The sequence below is a fragment of the Pagrus major genome, chromosome 13 (genome assembly GCF_040436345.1).
Source record: "Pagrus major chromosome 13, Pma_NU_1.0".
In the NCBI taxonomy this organism is placed as follows: Eukaryota; Metazoa; Chordata; class Actinopteri; order Spariformes; family Sparidae; genus Pagrus; species Pagrus major.
Window position 1 is genome coordinate 6,484,408 of NC_133227.1, and position 17,168 is coordinate 6,501,575.

At 41.0% G+C, this 17,168-nt stretch overlaps 2 protein-coding genes across 4 annotated transcripts; both read left to right on the forward strand.

Annotated features, from left to right (window-relative positions):
• Positions 1–8,662, forward strand: wasf3a (WASP family member 3a). Of its 2 annotated transcripts, none has more exons than XM_073479778.1 (9): positions 1–183; positions 2,809–2,973; positions 4,692–4,826; positions 4,934–5,087; positions 5,176–5,293; positions 5,383–5,567; positions 6,180–6,401; positions 6,492–6,790; positions 6,953–8,662. In XM_073479778.1, exons 2-9 carry the CDS (start codon positions 2,841–2,843, stop codon positions 7,108–7,110), a joined length of 1,404 nt encoding a protein of 467 aa, XP_073335879.1. In that variant the 5' UTR covers positions 1–183; positions 2,809–2,840; the 3' UTR covers positions 7,111–8,662. The 2 variants fall into 2 exon arrangements, with proteins under 2 accessions (XP_073335879.1, XP_073335880.1); XM_073479779.1 differs by having other exon boundaries at positions 2,812–2,973.
• A 1,420-nt stretch (positions 8,663–10,082) lies between these two features.
• On the forward strand, positions 10,083–16,883 carry LOC141007461 (V-type proton ATPase catalytic subunit A-like). 2 transcript variants are annotated; one of them, XM_073479827.1, is made up of 15 exons: positions 10,083–10,170; positions 10,729–10,837; positions 11,296–11,424; positions 11,618–11,832; positions 11,917–12,054; positions 12,141–12,292; positions 12,609–12,771; positions 12,943–13,051; positions 13,234–13,356; positions 13,459–13,573; positions 14,039–14,102; positions 14,226–14,429; positions 15,017–15,111; positions 15,863–16,034; positions 16,129–16,883. In XM_073479827.1, exons 2-15 carry the CDS (start codon positions 10,756–10,758, stop codon positions 16,219–16,221), a joined length of 1,854 nt encoding a protein of 617 aa, XP_073335928.1. In that variant the 5' UTR covers positions 10,083–10,170; positions 10,729–10,755; the 3' UTR covers positions 16,222–16,883. The 2 variants fall into 2 exon arrangements, with proteins under 2 accessions (XP_073335928.1, XP_073335927.1); XM_073479826.1 differs by having other exon boundaries at positions 13,234–13,573; positions 16,129–16,312.
• The last annotated feature ends 285 nt before the right edge of the window (positions 16,884–17,168 follow it).

The following is a 17,168-nucleotide window of genomic DNA, read 5'->3' on the forward strand; positions in this document are numbered from 1 at the left end:
AGAGTGCTCTCCGCCCTGCAGAGATGACTACTGACACCGTCCAACACAGGACCGTAGCAGGCCAGCAAACACTTTGTTTATTTTGGACCAGACAGCGTGGACTAAACTTTCACTGCTCCGTCCCTGCGTGCTGACGTGAAATAAACGCACCGACTAACGAGCTAGCCCAACGGCTACTCTATGGTAGGATTAAACTCTTGTCTTTTAAACATTTTTCTGGTGCCGCTTGCATATTGTTAGATAGTCCATGTTTCATGTGTGTGTTGAAAAAGTTACCTGCTGTTAGATGTGTTAACTTTTTGTCAAGAGAAAGCGGCAGCCCAGTGACTGACAGCCGCTTCACAGAGCCTCTAATTAATGAGGACCGGCTAGTTAGCATGTAGCAGTGGAGTAACGGTCACGCAGTGGATTGTGGGAAATCGGGGCGCGTGCCACCTGGTGCCACCGAGAAGGTGCTTTCTGCCCTTTGAGGGCCAAAACTGAAAATGAATGGTGGGCCAAGGGCCAGAAGCAATACTGAATTGTACTGTATTGGTACAATACGCCCTGCTTAGATTGAGACGTACATATTTAAAGAGCACTTAATAAAAATAAAATACCATATATATTTTTAATTTTTAATACATTTTCAGGTTTTTTTTTTAATTACGCTCAGTACATCTGGTGGGCTATATCGAACCTTATGGTGGGCCAACTTTGGTGCGTTCCATTGCAAGTCAGGAGTCAGGATTTCCGAGTCTGTTCCTGACTTGAAGTGTCCCAGTGCATTTGCTCGAAAAAACATGGATGCTCACTGCAAACGGCTGTCCGCAAACAACTACAGCAGCTGATTTAACAGTTGAGGGTATTAAAAAAAAGACAGGAGGAGTAGGCTCTTAATGCACACTCTCAAACACTTCTGTTGTGCACAGATCACGTGAATTAAAATGAAATAAACTACAAATTGTATTTACTGCATGTTTCACAAACTTTTCTGATTTGGAATTACGACTTGAATGAAAGTTTCATTGCACTTTTCCAGGTCGGAGGTCGTTTTTTCCAAGTTCCAAATACAATGGAAAGCACTATGAGTCCCGTGGGCCCACTTTGGGCCGTCCTGTTTTACTGCATCTTAAGTGCCCAACTGAAAACTACAATGGATCTGTAAGGCTCCCCTTTGAGTTGTGCCATGAATCACACATATGATGTTTGTTACTTTCAAAGATAATATTCCAAGTCAAGAAAGTAGAAGTTTGTCTTAAATAAAGTTCTAGTTTTCTGTTAAACCACTCAGTGAGGTACATTGTCTCGCTCAACACGTCACCAACACCAACATGGCCGTCAACTTGCAAAGAAAAGGTACTAAAAAGATGAAAATCACAATTAATCTGGTCATATGGACAGCTGCAGTCATGTGAAAGGAGAGTTTGTCAGTTTTGTGAGCAAGTTAACATACAGGACTGGTTCTACAAGGTTTCAGTTCAACAAAGCAATGTCACTAACACAACCGTTGGCTGTGTAGTCTTTATAATTACGTATTTTCACATCTTATATTTCATTAGTTTGATAACAAACTGCGACTTCCTTGAATTGAAAAATGATCTTGTTTGAGCTTTTGTTTCCATCACATCAGCTTCATAGTTTACAGCTAAACTAGACTTTGGCTTAATGATTCAAGCACTCGATTTGCTCATAAGGACAACCACAATAGCATTCTGAGTATTACAGAAAAAGTATTTTCTGTTTCTGTTATTGCTGTATCTCAAATAGGGAACAGTAACAAGTAACACTTATGACAGAATGTATGACTATTCTGGTCATGGGTTTCATATACTTTTTCTTGAATAAATCACTTAAAAACAATATTTTTTATCAGATTGGTGACCCTGGGACAAAATGTTATCAGATGGGGATCGGTAGTTTATTTGAGAAAGTTTAGGGCGGGTCTCTGACGAGAAAAAGTTTGAGAACAATGCTAATGGACAGCCTGCTGTGGTCAACTTTTATTTTTCTTACAAACTAAGGAATTGACCTCAGAATTTGTGACTTCACATCATGGTTCATATTTGTTAAAAATGTGAGAATATGGAAAATGTGAAGCATGTACTCCATTTGTTTCGCAATATGAAAATTACACTAGTTATAGTAAATTGTTCTCATTGTTACTTGTGTGCTGACTCACCCCTTCCTGTAGTCAGTGACAATCACTCAATCCCTTGTTTCAAGTCCATTGTGTAGTAAAAGAGTGTAAAGTGACTCGCAAATTCACTTAATAATTGCCACATCTGTTGTCCCCACATCTCCTCCATCACAATAAGCTGGCTGAATCAAACAGCTGTTGCTGAGCATGTTTATTCCTTTGGAAAAATAACTAACAATAGTTGTGTACCACTTTGACAGGTGGTGATAAATTGTGACATTCAACAACAAGTGGCCCAGTATTCAACACAGTGAATATGACAAAATCATAAAAGGTTTAATTTTGATTTTGATGCTGTGCATGACACTTTTTACTACTCTTTTTAAAGTAATATAAACAAAACAGAAAAGAAAAACAAGTTGCTGAAATAAATGTTAACTTTAGAATAAATATACTATTCATATCTATAATTGGTGATTTCTTTTTAGCTGACACCTGTGAAATTATTGACTTAAAGAAAGGACAGAAATATTGTAAATAATTGCTTTAGTGATTGGTTTACTAGTACCAGTTTTAATGCATTTAGACACCGTGTTTGATTATCAGTGATGTTGCTTCATGAATACAGATTAATGTGCTGACCCTGCAGGTTGTAGTATCCAATGTCAGAGCTGTCCTCCATCCCCCAGCAGGTGCTGTGGTCGAGACGTGAGAAGGGGTCATGCCTTTGGTCAAGAGAAACATTGAGCCTCGACATCTGTGCCACGGTGCAGTGCCTGATGGGATTGGCAACGAGCTGGAATGTGTAACCAACAACACGCTGTCCGCCATCATCCGCCAGCTCAGTAGTCTGAGTAAGATCACAGCAAGTCACATTTAGCTGTTTGTGTCACAACACATTCAGATTCACCCGAGGCCATTACAGGGAGGGAGCTGCATGACCTTTTTACCCAATGACTGTGAAGTGTTGCCTCTACTTATGTAACATGGAGTCAAATCGTAAGGACACGTTCACCAACTTTTGAGCAAAATCACCCCAACACCCCACAGATGGTGACAGTTGAGGCAACCTGGAAAAAGCACACCACATAACGATTCCTTATTTCTATATTTGTTTATCATGCAGTATCATCTTAATTAATATTTTAGCCCCCTTTTGACAAATGCAACACAAAAGCACGTTTTTTTTGGTGGTCAGAGGAAGTTATGACATGAACACACCAGCAGATCATAATGTCCATGTTGGCTCTTGGATGATTTGCCCATGACATATTGACTTACATCCTTGTGTCACTTGATTGTTAGACAAAATAAACAGCATGAATATCACAAATAAAGGGAAAGCAGTTATCACCTTACTGTTTGATTTAATATCCAACACTGTAGTCATTACTAACATCTGTTTACTGTAGGCTCAAATTAACACATTTATACAGAAGCAGTCTAGTTTAATGATGTGGGGTAAACCTGCATGTGTTTTAATGTGTTGGTGCACTGAAACACTTCCTCTGACTCACACAGAGGAGAGGGGGAAAATGAAGAGCAAAAGACTGTTTCGGGAAGCAAATATACTCCTGGACATCTGGCCCCATGGATCCTCTGATTAGTGTGTGTGTGCGTGCGTGTGTGGATTTAGTGAAGTAACAGGAGCTTAGAGCTTACCGTAAAGCTTTGTATTGCAGGAAGATAAGATGCAGAGTGAGTGGGCGGAGACACAAACCGAGGCAGTCTAATGATAGCAGCCACATGAAGTGGATCAGAGCCGTTTGACGTGTGCCGTTCATGCTGTTGTGTGCGAGGAGACTTGTGTACAAACAGTGCTTGTCAAATCTAAAGAATGCACATTTTACGGGATGGTTGGATAAAGAACTGGCTGTGTTTGTGTTGTATGAAGCCAAAAAGCAAAATGTACTGTTTCTTCTTTTAAAGACTAATTTATGAAATAGTTAGTCAGTTCAGGTCTACTTTATCAGAAAACACCACATAGTTAATGTCTAAAATATGTGTGCAGCTCGCTACCTTAGAGATTCTTTAATGGCCAGCAGGGGGAGTATTCACTGGTTTCAAAAATAAGTTTGATCTATGTAAGCATATGAGAAAATGACTCTACTTCTCACTTGATTTACAACCTCAGTGAGGAGTTTCCTAATGAGTTCATGGTCTCAGTCGCTAGTTTCCAATCTTCTTCAAGACAGCATGATGTGCATTTTGTAAATTATGGTCCCATTTAGAGTAAAAAAAGACGATGAAGCAGGGCATGCTTTAGTGCGTGGCTTCCTTGTGAGTGACTAGTCACCACTCCTACAGTTTGTCCTCGGGTTCTGAGTCAGATCCAATCAGGATGTCCTTCCCGGCCCCATCCTCTTGTCCAAATATCATCAATAGTCACTTCTGGCTCCAAAAAACCAAGATGACGACGACCATAATGAGGTTCATAACATTCAAACATAACATTCAACGTTCAAAACAGCAGTCCACAAACCAGTGGGTGACGACATGGTGTGTTTTACACTTTGGTTAGATGCACCTTTCCTTTTTATTAACATCTCATTTTCTTTTACTCTGGTTGCAGGTAAACATGCAGAAAATGTTTTTGGGGAGCTTTTTAACGAGGCCAACACCTTTTACGGGCGCGCCAACTCTCTCCAGGACCGGATCGACCGCCTGGCCTGCAAGGTCACCCAGCTGGACTCCAGCGTGGAGGAGGGTTGGTTCAAGTTTACTGGAATTCATCTGTCTGTTGACTTCATATCGCTCATGTATTCTTACCTGCTTTATATAAAATGTAACTGTTATGTTGTCACTGTTTTGTAGTCTCTCTTCAGGACATAAACATGAGGAAGGCATTCAGAAGCTCTACTATCCAGGACCAGCAGGTTTTGTCCAAGAGCAGCACTCCGAAAGCCGTGGCTGAGATGCACAACAACAGCGACAGGCCTCCTCCCCTCAGCACCCTCACTTCCTACAGGTACTGCATAAAAACTACAACATCTGAATAGGTTACATTTTCAGTTAAAGCGTCTCATTTTATGTGGGATGTTGTTTTTTAAATACAGAGAGGATTCCACTGATGCGATGAAATTCTACTCAGACCCGTCATACTTTTTTGACCTGTGGAGGGAGAAAATGCTCCAGGACACGGAGGAAAAGAGGAAAGAAAGGCGGCGGCAGAGGGTGAGAGCACACTCTGGCCACTGCTTTATTTTTTTGTGTATTTATTTGACTGGTAGGTTTTTAATCTCCTTTTTCTTCCCCTCATCCAGGAACAGAAGCGAAGCGTGGAAAGCAGCACCCTTCAGCGCGAGGTGAAGAAGGTGAGAAAGGCTCGAAACCGGAGGCAAGAGTGGAACATGATGGCGTTCGATAAAGAGCTTCGTCCAGATCACCACCATCCGCAAACGCTACGCCGAGGGGCGTCGTCCGAGGGCTCGCTGTCCCCAGATGGCAGGTAAATGCTTATTTTTTCTTTTCTTTTTCTGAGTACAGACGCAGTAGATATGTTTTTAAATAGAATCAACATTTATTTATTTTACTTTACACAATATGGGGGAAAAAACATCACAAATAGACATACACATTACATGGGAAGACATTTTACAGAGATAGAATCAACGAAAAATGTTTGGATAATATTGTAAAAATTGCAAAAATAAAATATACGTAACGCTCTAATCACATAACTGGCCACAAAACATGTCTTCCATGTCTCTGTGTCCCTGTGTTTCCTGTCAGTCTTTACTTGTCTACGAAAGGGAACATTCATCTTGGAAATGCTCCTTTAAACTGATTGTGTAACTGAACGATATGCAGAAATATGATAATCAAGGCAAAATGTAGATTTCTGGAATATTTTAGTGAAAATAAAGACAGAGATTGAAAGGAATAAAATCTAAGCTGGACTTTAGTAGGGGGGTAGATCCCATTTTCCTAAATAAGACCTTGTGACTCGAATATCTCTGTTGTGTAAAGCTTCACTTTTGATTTTATAACAACAAATCCACCATCTGGATACGTGAAAGCATCTGAATGAGAAGCTCTCTGTCTCTCATTGTTTATCCAGACCTGACCTCCCAGACTACCCCGTCCCTCCGCTGCCTGCCCACGCCGCTTGTAATTATGCCAAGTCACATGATTACGTGTCTGGGAACGCACACCCCTCGCCACCTGTGGAGCATGAATACCACAGCATTGATGTCAACTACAAGCGGGTAACCTACGCCACAGCAGAGCCTCCCGCTGCAGACCGAATGAACGGTTCAATACGTCCACCTGCAGATTACAAGTATGTTTGTTTGTGGTTTGCATAATCTGAGAAAGACTTAATATTAATGTCACTTTTCCACAGAAACATAATCCTCTTTCTTTCAACCAGCTCTGGACCCCCACCTCATACCCCTGGTCCGCCTATCCCATCAGCCCAGACAGCCTTTGGTTTTCCTCCGGGTGCACTGCCGCCAACACCACATAATGGAGTTTTGCACGTAGGCCTGGGATTCCCACTGCCTCCTGTACCTCCTCCCAACATGGTCCCTCCTCCCCCAGGTCCCCCACCGCCACCTCTCCCTCCCCCTGCTGCACCCTCGCACCTAGCAGGACACAGCGACGGTGGCAGGGGCGAGTTGAAACCTGTGAGAGATGCGAGAAGTGACCTGCTGTCTGCCATCCGCATAGGTGAGTCAGGGTATCGGAGTGGTTTATTTGGCAATGTTATCTGCTGGTCAGATAGAAGCAGACATGATTGTCTGAAACTACGTCTTGTTCTATATGTGGCCCTGTGCGTGACAGGTGCACAACATGTGAGCTTATTTTAATATACTGCATGTTCGCCCTCAGGCATCCAGCTGAAGAAAGTTCAAGAGCAGCAGGAGCAGCAGAACAAGCGGGAGCCGGTGGGCAATGACGTGGCCACCATCCTGTCTCGCCGTATTGCAGTGGAGTACACTGACTCTGAAGACGACTCTGAGCTGGACGAAAACGAGTGGTCAGACTGACCACATGGCTGAAGTTTTGCTGTATTGGATCTTTAGAGAAAATAAATCAAAAACTATGAATCACTCCATCCAGCTCCACCCAGTGGACTCTACATACCAACCCACTGCTGACAGAGCACCTTCACTACTTCAAGTGCAGCGCCCGCTCAAAACATACTTGGCACAGATTACCTGGTAAGGTTTACAGATCCAGTCTTAGATCTGCTCACAAACTCCTCAGGGCCACCGCGATAATGTCAAAAATGTTTGATTCCCAATTTAAAATCTGGAACTCCAGTACTCTCCGAGCCAGACCGTAACAACCAATGAAAGCGGCGTCATAAAGCAGCTGACAGTGCTGCCAAGCATCAGTAAACATTGTAGACCTTGAGGCTAACATTAGCTAGCAAACAAGTGCTGACAGAAACTTAACATCTCACCTCCAGTTCTCACTGAAGAATAGAAAAACTGTGTAGACTTGGTCTCCCCGCTCATCCAGACTCCTTTAACCTTCTGCTTTTGTTTTTTTCTCAATGCCATGCCGTACTACTGCACCAAGCCAATCTCCATTTTGTTTACATCTGCTTCTCCATAAGATCACGTGAGAGGGATCACGTGTGAGCCCAGTCTGTAGAGCCATGAAGCTACGCCCCCACTGCTGTACAGAGTGTTGTTGCTCTTTATTAATATTTGAGGTGTTGCGTGTCCAAATTGCACCAGATTCAACACTGCACTTCCTCAGGTCCTCAGCAGCAAATATGCCAAGTGTGAAGTTGAGCGGATGAATGGTTCTCGAGAGATGTGAAACACATACAGACAGATTCTTCGCTTTATAGTTAGATGTGCTGCCACGTTTCTCATGAGAAGATTTCATGAGTGAGCATTTCTTCAGAAACAGATGAATTTTCAGATCCTCTGTACACAGTTTACTTATTTATTGTGATAAATAAATGTCTAGTTTTCTATCACGTATGAAATGTGAGCTATTAGTTTAGTAACTTTTTCAATCTAAATTGTACAGTCTAATAAAATGTCCTCTCCTGATAACAAACTGAAACACCTTAACACACCATGCCAATCACTTCATTGATTAAACGTGCTGTTGACCTTAAAATGGATGACCCAGTGCTTTTTCACTGAAGACATTTTGACAGATCACAGTAAGAAAGTATAAATATTCAAATGATTGGCTGGATTCAATGTAGCAGCTTCAGTATTGTGTATCTCCCGGGACACTTAAATAGAACAGAAATCACTTGTATGGTCTATGTTTTTCCTTTCCATGACAAGTCACAATCTCTGGAAAAGGTTTATGAATGAGTGCAGCAACATAAAGTAAAATATTGTGAAATATGTGAAATTACACATTCCTGATCATTCCATGATCATTTGGACTAAATGTACACCATCCTATATTATGTGACTGTTTGATTTATATTCCATGAGACATTATGTAATTGCTACCTCAATCTGTGACCACCTCACTGTCCCACAGTATGTGTAGTAGACAGTCTGAATACAGTTTTGTTCTGCCATTAAATTATCATTTGTTGTGATGTGTCTTTGAAAATGTTGACATATCATTAAACATTTTTCCATATCAGCCAGAAACTCATGTTGTGATTGTCTCCTCCTTTACCATGTTTTTTTTTTGTCTCTCAGACACTGAGCACCATAATCCTATAGTAGCTAAATTGAATGCTGTGTTTATATTTTAGTTCATATGTAGATGTTCAGACCTTTTCATTGTGTGCACATAACTTCAAGGCATTATTGAGAAGTGTCAGTTAACCACTGATAATGTCATTATCTGTTGTGTATTTTTCAATTAGATGAGATGGCACATAATGACTAAATAAAATGACGTATAAGACTATTTACAGTTTATGGTATTTCTGCACATTATTATCAGTTAGTTATTGGTACAAAGGTATCAAATCTAAATAGTACCCTGGTGTTGCATAATAAAAGCTAAAATATAAATAAATATTAATAAAGTGGCTCTACCTTGGTTCATATATTTAAATAAAACAAATGAAATATATAAATATGTGACGTTTAAAATTGTTTGAAACAATCCTAGTTGGTTGATTGGGGTGAACGTCTCATTTATATCCAGCAGGGGGCAGTAATACGCCTGGTGACAGTGAGTAGACCAGCGGAACTCATCGGCTGTGTCTCAATTCAGGGGCTGCAGCCCAGGAAGGGCGCATTTCAAGGCCAATTACGTCACAACGCTGCGCGAAGGCTGTCCAAATTCGAAGGCTGCGCCACATGCAGCCCACAAATGCAGCCTTCCCCACCCTCGTTTAGGAGGACGCACCGCTACTGTCCTTCGCGGCCTCACATATCCCAAGATCCTTTGCGCACCGCTGCTCAGTCCCGAAACAGAAGAGGAAGCAAGAGAAAATGGCGACATCAAGTGGCGCAGACATGACATTTAAATTTAAGTAATGGGTTTATACTCGGTTTTTACTCATTTGAACATCCAACGCCAGATATGTTAAACTTCAAGAGACTATAAAACCTCCAAAGTTTAACTTTCAGTTAAAATACGTGAAGCTGGTAATGCTATGGTAAACATAGTTGTTATTCACCAATGGGTTCATGTTTATTTTGTAATGTTGATAATTCAATTCAGATTTGACACATTGTACACACACAAATAAATGTACATGTTTGATAGATTTGAACCAAAACAGACTTTAATGCATGAACACCTGGTGACGCAACCAGGAAATACTCCGAAGGCTAGACCGTCCCATTTAACAGCGGTGGATGTGGCCTTCAAGGTCTGTCCGAAGGCCGCGGCCTTCGTGGACCGCTAAGGCCGCGGCCTTGAAGGCTGCAGCCCCTGAATTGAGACACAGCCATCGTCGACTAGAAAACTGCAGAGCCTCGGACGCCATCTTGGCTCTACAGATTAAGCCAACCACGGTGGAATGGAGGAAACCGGTTGAGCCACAATGGAGATGTTTTCTTCCCGTGACTGTCCGGTGCCTGGCAGGTGATTAGCACAGGAAGCTCCTCCTCTGCCTGCTACGTTAGAGACAAACCTGGAGAACTGTATATTTAGATAAGGTAAGGTACTTCTTGTAATGTGAGGGTTTGGATTTAGTAGAGTGTGATAAGTCCTTCCAGTCTTGGACTTATTATTGCGTGAATAACCGTTCGTGATGATGATGTAGGTAGCTAGTGTTTGCTAGCTTGTTACCTGACTAATACGCGCACACGCATAAATCAGCTTTGCTAGTACGGACATTACGCTACCATCTGGCTAGCAAACATATCCCCTCCGACGAACTGTAGTACCTTACTTTACCCTATCTTTAACCCTGGGTTAAAGGGAAATCCATGTACGGTTTCGCAGCCTCAGCTGAGTTAGCTAGTGACCTTTCAGTGTCAAGCTTGGCCATTCATTTCCCAGAGAGCACTCTATAATGTGGTATAGACCTCATATAAATGTCATTTTCATCATCGTGTTTGAAGCAGTAGACTGAGTGAAAAAGCCCGTGTAAGCTGACACATTTGCCCTGTAACGTTAGCCTGCTTATCATAAGCTAGCCGTGAAAGGTTTGTCTACTGAGTGTCTTCAATTAAAATGAGCTGACAGCGTTTGTGTCTACATTGTTCCTCCAGGGATTCTGCAGGACAGAAACAATCAAGATGGATACATCAAAACTCCCTAAGATCCAGGATGAGGATCGAGAGAGCCGGTTTGGATATGTGCATGGTGTTTCTGGACCAGGTCTGGTTTACTGACCTTCTCTTCAAATGACCACATTACATTATTCAGTCAAAAGCCACTCGCTGTAAACAGAATAGTCATCTTCTGGAAAATCAGTTGACAAACTGTATGTTGGTAAAACAACCAGGTGGTAATGTTTTTGTTAGAATACCTGACAAATCAAGAAACTTCATCCCTGAATCAAACAGAATATTTATCCAGGTTTACATCCCTTTTCACCTCAGTTTGTAGCAGTCTGTGAAGAATGGCACTGGGTTTTTTTAAGGCAAATTACATGTATCTAAATATATTCTTGGTATTGTACATGCTTTTTAAGCTATTACATTTCTTGTATGTAACAATACAACATTTACAAAGCTGTTTAAATGTTGTGCAAGTACAAAATGTAAACAGAGCAATAGTCCTTCTCCAAAATATTTGTTCGATGTATCAGTTTAATTATTTGTTTTAATCAACAGTGGTGACAGCTACTGCGATGGCAGGAGCAGCCATGTATGAGCTGGTTCGTGTCGGTCACAGTGAGCTGGTGGGAGAAATCATTCGTTTAGAGGGCGACATGGCGACTATCCAGGTCTATGAGGAGACATGTATCCTTTCCACTGCCATATTACCTTCCTCTGTTGTTAAACATGTGACAAAACAAGTCACGATCTTCTTTAAAACTAAGTTAACATTAACAATGTTTAAAACATTTTTAAAGCTACTTTAATGATAGAAAACGGGAGTGTGAATTTAAACATGTTTGCAGTTTGTTTTGTTTTCCCTAACGTGCTGCTACAGCTGGCGTGTCCGTCGGTGACCCTGTCCTTCGAACGGGGAAACCCCTCTCTGTTGAGCTGGGACCAGGAATCATGGGCTCCATCTTTGACGGTATCCAGCGTCCACTAAAAGACATCAATGACCTCACTCAGAGTATCTACATCCCAAGAGGAGTAAACATTGGTGCTCTTAACAGAGACATCAAATGGGAGTTTATCCCCAGTCAGAGTCTTCGGGTATGAAAAACACAATTTTCAGTGTGATGTGTGTGTCTGTCCTGTGCAACTGCTCTGACTAATTTCAAGTGATCTCCTCTCCAGGTTGGCAGTCACGTGACAGGTGGCGATATCTACGGCATGGTGAATGAAAACTCTTTAATAAAGCACAAGCTGATGTGTCCACCTCGCAACAGAGGCACTGTCACCTACCTCGCCCCACCTGGACACTACGACGTCACTGTGAGTGTTTGTCCAAGAGCAAAAAAACTTTTCTGTTGGATCAGAATTTTTCCATCAAACTGATTTTCTGCTCTTTTTGCATTCAGGATGTGGTCCTAGAGCTCGAATTTGAAGGCGTGAAGGAGAAGTTCACCACGTTGCAGGTGTGGCCAGTACGACAAATCCGGCCAGTCACAGAGAAGCTTCCTGCTAATCATCCACTGCTGACTGGACAGAGAGTTCTGGACGCACTTTTCCCGTGAGTAGACCTTGAGAGAACATTATGCACTCATCTACCTACATAACTATAGACGTTAAACAGCTGCTTCTTTATGTGCTTGTAGTAGAAATCATAATGTATTTTACTATATTGTGTATACTGTGTATTCCTTTGTCGCCTTTTCTTCATGTTGACTATTTCTTCTGATTTAGTATTTTTTGAGATTGTCAAGACTTAAGCCTCTATTTTACTCTTTAATCAACACTAATAAAATGAGTCTTCAACACTTATTTTATGCTGTGTTATTAAATTCTGTTAGCTGCATATGAAACTACATGAACTTGGTGCTGTATAGTTGTGTGCAGGGTGGCACCACTGCTATACCAGGAGCCTTCGGATGTGGAAAGACTGTGATCTCGCAGTCCTTGTCCAAGTACTCCAACAGCGACGTCATTATCTATGTTGGCTGTGGAGAGCGTGGAAATGAAATGTCTGAAGTGCTGCGGGATTTCCCCGAGGTAAGTGGAAAAAGGAAATGTATTTTACTGGATCACTTTCAGCTGCTTTTTTAAGGTTATAAAACAATAAATTATTTGAGAGAAATTTGAGTGATTTTATTAAATATTTGTCGAGAGCAAATCTTCAGTCCATTCACATTGTATAATGATAACACTGCTCCTGCCCAACAGCTTACTATGGAGGTCGATGGTAAAGTGGAGAGCATCATGAAGAGAACAGCGCTGGTTGCGAACACATCCAACATGCCTGTGGCTGCCAGAGAGGCCTCAATTTATACAGGTACCAACCATTCACACTATACACTCTCATTGTTTATTTTAAATACCATTACATGATTTTCCTTTTAGACCAAGTTAATTTTAAAACATCTGATTGATGAAGTAGTTAACATTAGTAATTGCCTTTTCATCTAACCTGTTTGTGATCGTTGCATTTTTAGTTAAATATATTTACCTCTGCAGGTATCACACTGTCCGAATACTTCAGAGACATGGGCTATAATGTGAGCATGATGGCCGACTCGACATCTCGATGGGCCGAAGCTCTGAGAGAAATCTCTGGAAGATTAGCAGAAATGCCTGCTGGTAAGTTCATGACACATATGATTCATTGTGTGTGTATTTATAAAGATGCTGTAAGACAGCCTGTTGTGAATCCGTCTCAACTGTGTGTGTCGTTGTCTCCAGACAGTGGGTATCCTGCCTACCTGGGCGCCAGGCTTGCTTCCTTCTACGAGCGCGCAGGTCGCGTGAAGTGCCTGGGAAATCCTGAGAGAGAGGGCAGTGTCAGCATTGTGGGAGCGTGAGTCTGATTTTATATAAGCACAAAGCAGCACATACTTGTTGAAGCTGACTTACAGTAGGTACATTAAAATGACTTACTACTAGTGGTTTTGAACGTTTTAGCGTATGCATTCCCTTTACTCACAGCAACTGCTACTACTATTACTGCCTACCTACATATTTACAAAGTAGACCAAGGGTTGAAAATACATTTCCTGCCTTTAAGTAGCTGTTACTTTCAGTTCCTTTCAGTAAAAATCATAATTTGAGCTTAACTTGCAGAACTCCTCTTTTTGGTGCCTGCTAGAAACCCTCATCGTCCAAAATTTAAGTTTCTCCAAGTTATTGTCCTTTTTGCAAACTAGTGGAACTTAAAAAAGGTGTTTTCAGGCTACACCTCATAAATTAGCGTTATTGTTTCTAGGTATTTAAGGTATGTCATTATTGACCTGGCTTTTCCTCAAATACTGTGAATTCCTTTTAGTGTGTCACCCCCTGGTGGAGATTTCTCAGACCCTGTCACTTCAGCCACATTGGGAATTGTTCAGGTAAGTAATGGGTAGTGGCTCTTCATATCGTCATGTCCTATCATCTAAACATTTTGCTTTGGCTTCCTTTTTTTTTAATCATTTCAACATCCATGTCAATCTTTCGTGTTTTCGTCTTCGTAGGTGTTCTGGGGTTTGGACAAGAAGCTGGCTCAGCGAAAGCACTTCCCCTCTGTAAACTGGCTGATTAGCTACAGCAAGTACACACGAGCTCTGGATGAATATTATGACAAACATTTCCCTGAGTTTGTTCCTCTCCGCACAAAAGCGAAGGAGATTCTCCAGGAGGAGGAGGACCTGGCAGAAATCGTGCAGCTTGTCGGCAAGGTGAGGCCGGTTAAGATTATAAAACATGATATACCACAAACTGTGGACTGAAAATCAACTTACGATGTCAGTCAACATCTGTGAAATGCAGAAATAGAAAAAAGTGTAACAAATATAGTCTAGTCGACGCAAATAAAAATTCCTGCATACTTCTGGCCACATGTAACATGTGATATCACTGTTTATACTTAGAAGAGCTCATTGATCTCACTCTGTCTGGATGCATACAGTTGCAGCTGGTGTCCTCCAGATAGTGGCTTTACACTGGCTATGTTTGTGTATATTTATGGCACTGTTGCTATTAGTCTATCTCAAAATTGTACCCAATGAAGGTCAGAGGATTAAAGCATCTTTAATGAAAGTACAAGTGGCTGACAAACTGTAATGTGATATCTGCCTTTTTTTTTTCATTTTCCTCAAAATGTTCCCCAAAAATGCATTTGTACTGCAAGTTAATTGATATTTTTGATGTGTTACATCTGTGTTCTATAGATAGGGCTTTTATCAGAACAATAGAGTTAATCATTTAAATAGTTTGCATGCTAACCTGGTTGATAAACAACTAAAAAATGTTGTTGTGTTCACAGGCTTCTCTCGCTGAGAGCGACAAGATCACTCTAGAAGTTGCTAAGCTCCTTAAAGATGATTTCCTGCAGCAGAATGGTTACACCCCCTATGACAGGTGAAGACAAAACATCCCACCAACCACAAAACACATATCTTTACCATCGCATACCTGAATGGCTCTCCCACCTCTTTTTCTTTTTTTAAACCCACAATGAACACATTCAATCTTGTAAACAATGAAGAAGCCCCGTCTTTGCTCCACAACAGTTTTCATATTTGATTTCATATTTAAGTCACATTTTAAAAAGGAATTTTCTCACAAGAACAAAAAGTCAGCAACATTTCTTGAAAATATTGCTGTGAGCCTTCAGCATTTGATAACTGTCAAACAAGTACAGCGTAGAAATGAATGTATTGTAAGTGATTTCTATGGTAACAATAGAAAAACTACTGTGGTCCATTAGTTTAATGTAAAGCAAGGTAGCAACATCCAATCATTAGTGGATGTGAAGGGGATATGTCTGTAAATATTTCTCCTTAATGTATTTTTTAATTTAGAATTTATTGACAAAAATACGAGGTAACTCACCAGAGAACAAATAAACCAAAATACATAATCAGATCTATACATCCTGAAACAAACATATACAGATGTCATCACAACATATATGTGATAACAAAAGGTTTGATCCTACAAATTCATTTCCATTGATATATGGAAAAACATTTAGCCTCTCGAGGTAATAAATAAATAGAAAAAAAGATAAAAAACACAAATTAATTAAATTCTACACTTTTTCATTAAATAAAATTTGACTTATTACATAAACTGTGAGCTTCACCCATCATTCTGTCTCTACACACAGGTTCTGTCCTTTCTACAAAACCGTTGGCATCCTCTCGAACATGATTGCTTTTTACGACATGGCCCGACACGCTGTGGAGTCCACAGCACAGAGTGACAACAAAATCACCTGGTCCATGATCAAGGAGCACATGGGAGATACGCTGTACAAAATCAGCTCCATGAAGTTCAAGGTACATGATTGCTCTTTATTTTGTGTGAATCAGTCAAGATAATAACTCATCGTTTGTTGATGTAACACCTGTTTTTGTCCGTTTGATTCTTTAGGACCCTGTCAAGGATGGAGAAGCTAAGATCAAAGCAGAATTCGCCCAGCTGCTGGAGGACATGCAGAACTCCTTCCGGACCCTGGAGGAATGAGTTTCTTGCGTCTCAGCTCCTCTCCCAAACATCCAAACCCCAGTGCAGTGCAACATAGTGCAGATTAAATGGCCCGTGTTCTGAATGTCTGCCTCAGTCATGTGAACTCCTTTATTCCTCGATGTTTACGTCCCCTTAAACATTCCACGACCTGCACAAATGTCCATTTTAATTTGTTGATTTTTGACTCTTCAGTACTGGATTCCCCTTAAACACCTGAAGATGTGGTTTGCTCTGCAGACATCTTCACTCAGCCCATTGCGTAGCACTTAGAGATCAGTACTCCATCATGTTGTGGTTGCAATCAGTGGGCCTCGATCAGGTGCTGTACTTGCACTTAACTAATAGCTGCAACAAGGAGTGTAAAGTTTCTTTTCCCCCAGATGTGACGGTGATCAATTCAGATTTTAAATCAAATGGGAACATGCACATGGGTAAAGGGACAGATGCAGCGAGTTGCTGTTTATCAGGGGGTTAAAGGCATTCTTCCACCTCTTACCTCTTCAGTGTGATCATGATGTTGTGGACTATATACTTGATATTATGTGTAAAATTGTGAATGAATGATTCTGTTAGAGTTGTGTTGTAACAGATGTCTCACTATTATATTCATTGTACGTTACTGTCTCCTGAAATAAATGTAAAGAAATTATTAAAGTTAATCGTGTGGACGTCTGAAAGCTCACTCTAGAATGACTTTCTCACAATTGATGGGACGGCCCATAAAGTCATATTTATATTATTTTCCTGTTACTGACTGCTGCAACTCATAAGCACACATTCAGTGAAAGACTTTCACCTCAAGGTGGCGCACACATGTTGGTTGAGTAACAGCAGGCTGACAGGAAAAGACTGACTGCTGACAACTAATTTTCTACATGAATATATTTTTAAGGAAAAGAATTTGACACACTTCACCCAACACTTCATGACACTATGGTATGTTG

What these genes read in the sequence shown, in the direction of transcription:
- wasf3a (XM_073479778.1), top strand. Translation starts at nt 2,841, where the DNA reads ATGCCTTTGGTCAAGAGAAACATTGAGCCTCGACATCTGTGCCACGGT. An exon ending in TCGCTGTCCCCAGATGGCAG is followed by an intron (nt 5,568 to 6,179) that starts GTAAATGCTTAT and finishes TTGTTTATCCAG; the next exon opens with ACCTGACCTCCCAGACTACC. An exon ending in CGTCCACCTGCAGATTACAA is followed by an intron (nt 6,402 to 6,491) that starts GTATGTTTGTTT and finishes TCTTTCAACCAG; the next exon opens with CTCTGGACCCCCACCTCATA.
- LOC141007461 (XM_073479826.1), top strand. Translation starts at nt 10,756, where the DNA reads ATGGATACATCAAAACTCCCTAAGATCCAGGATGAGGATCGAGAGAGC. An exon ending in GCATGGTGTTTCTGGACCAG is followed by an intron (nt 10,838 to 11,295) that starts GTCTGGTTTACT and finishes TTTAATCAACAG; the next exon opens with TGGTGACAGCTACTGCGATG. An exon ending in CCAGGTCTATGAGGAGACAT is followed by an intron (nt 11,425 to 11,617) that starts GTATCCTTTCCA and finishes GTGCTGCTACAG; the next exon opens with CTGGCGTGTCCGTCGGTGAC.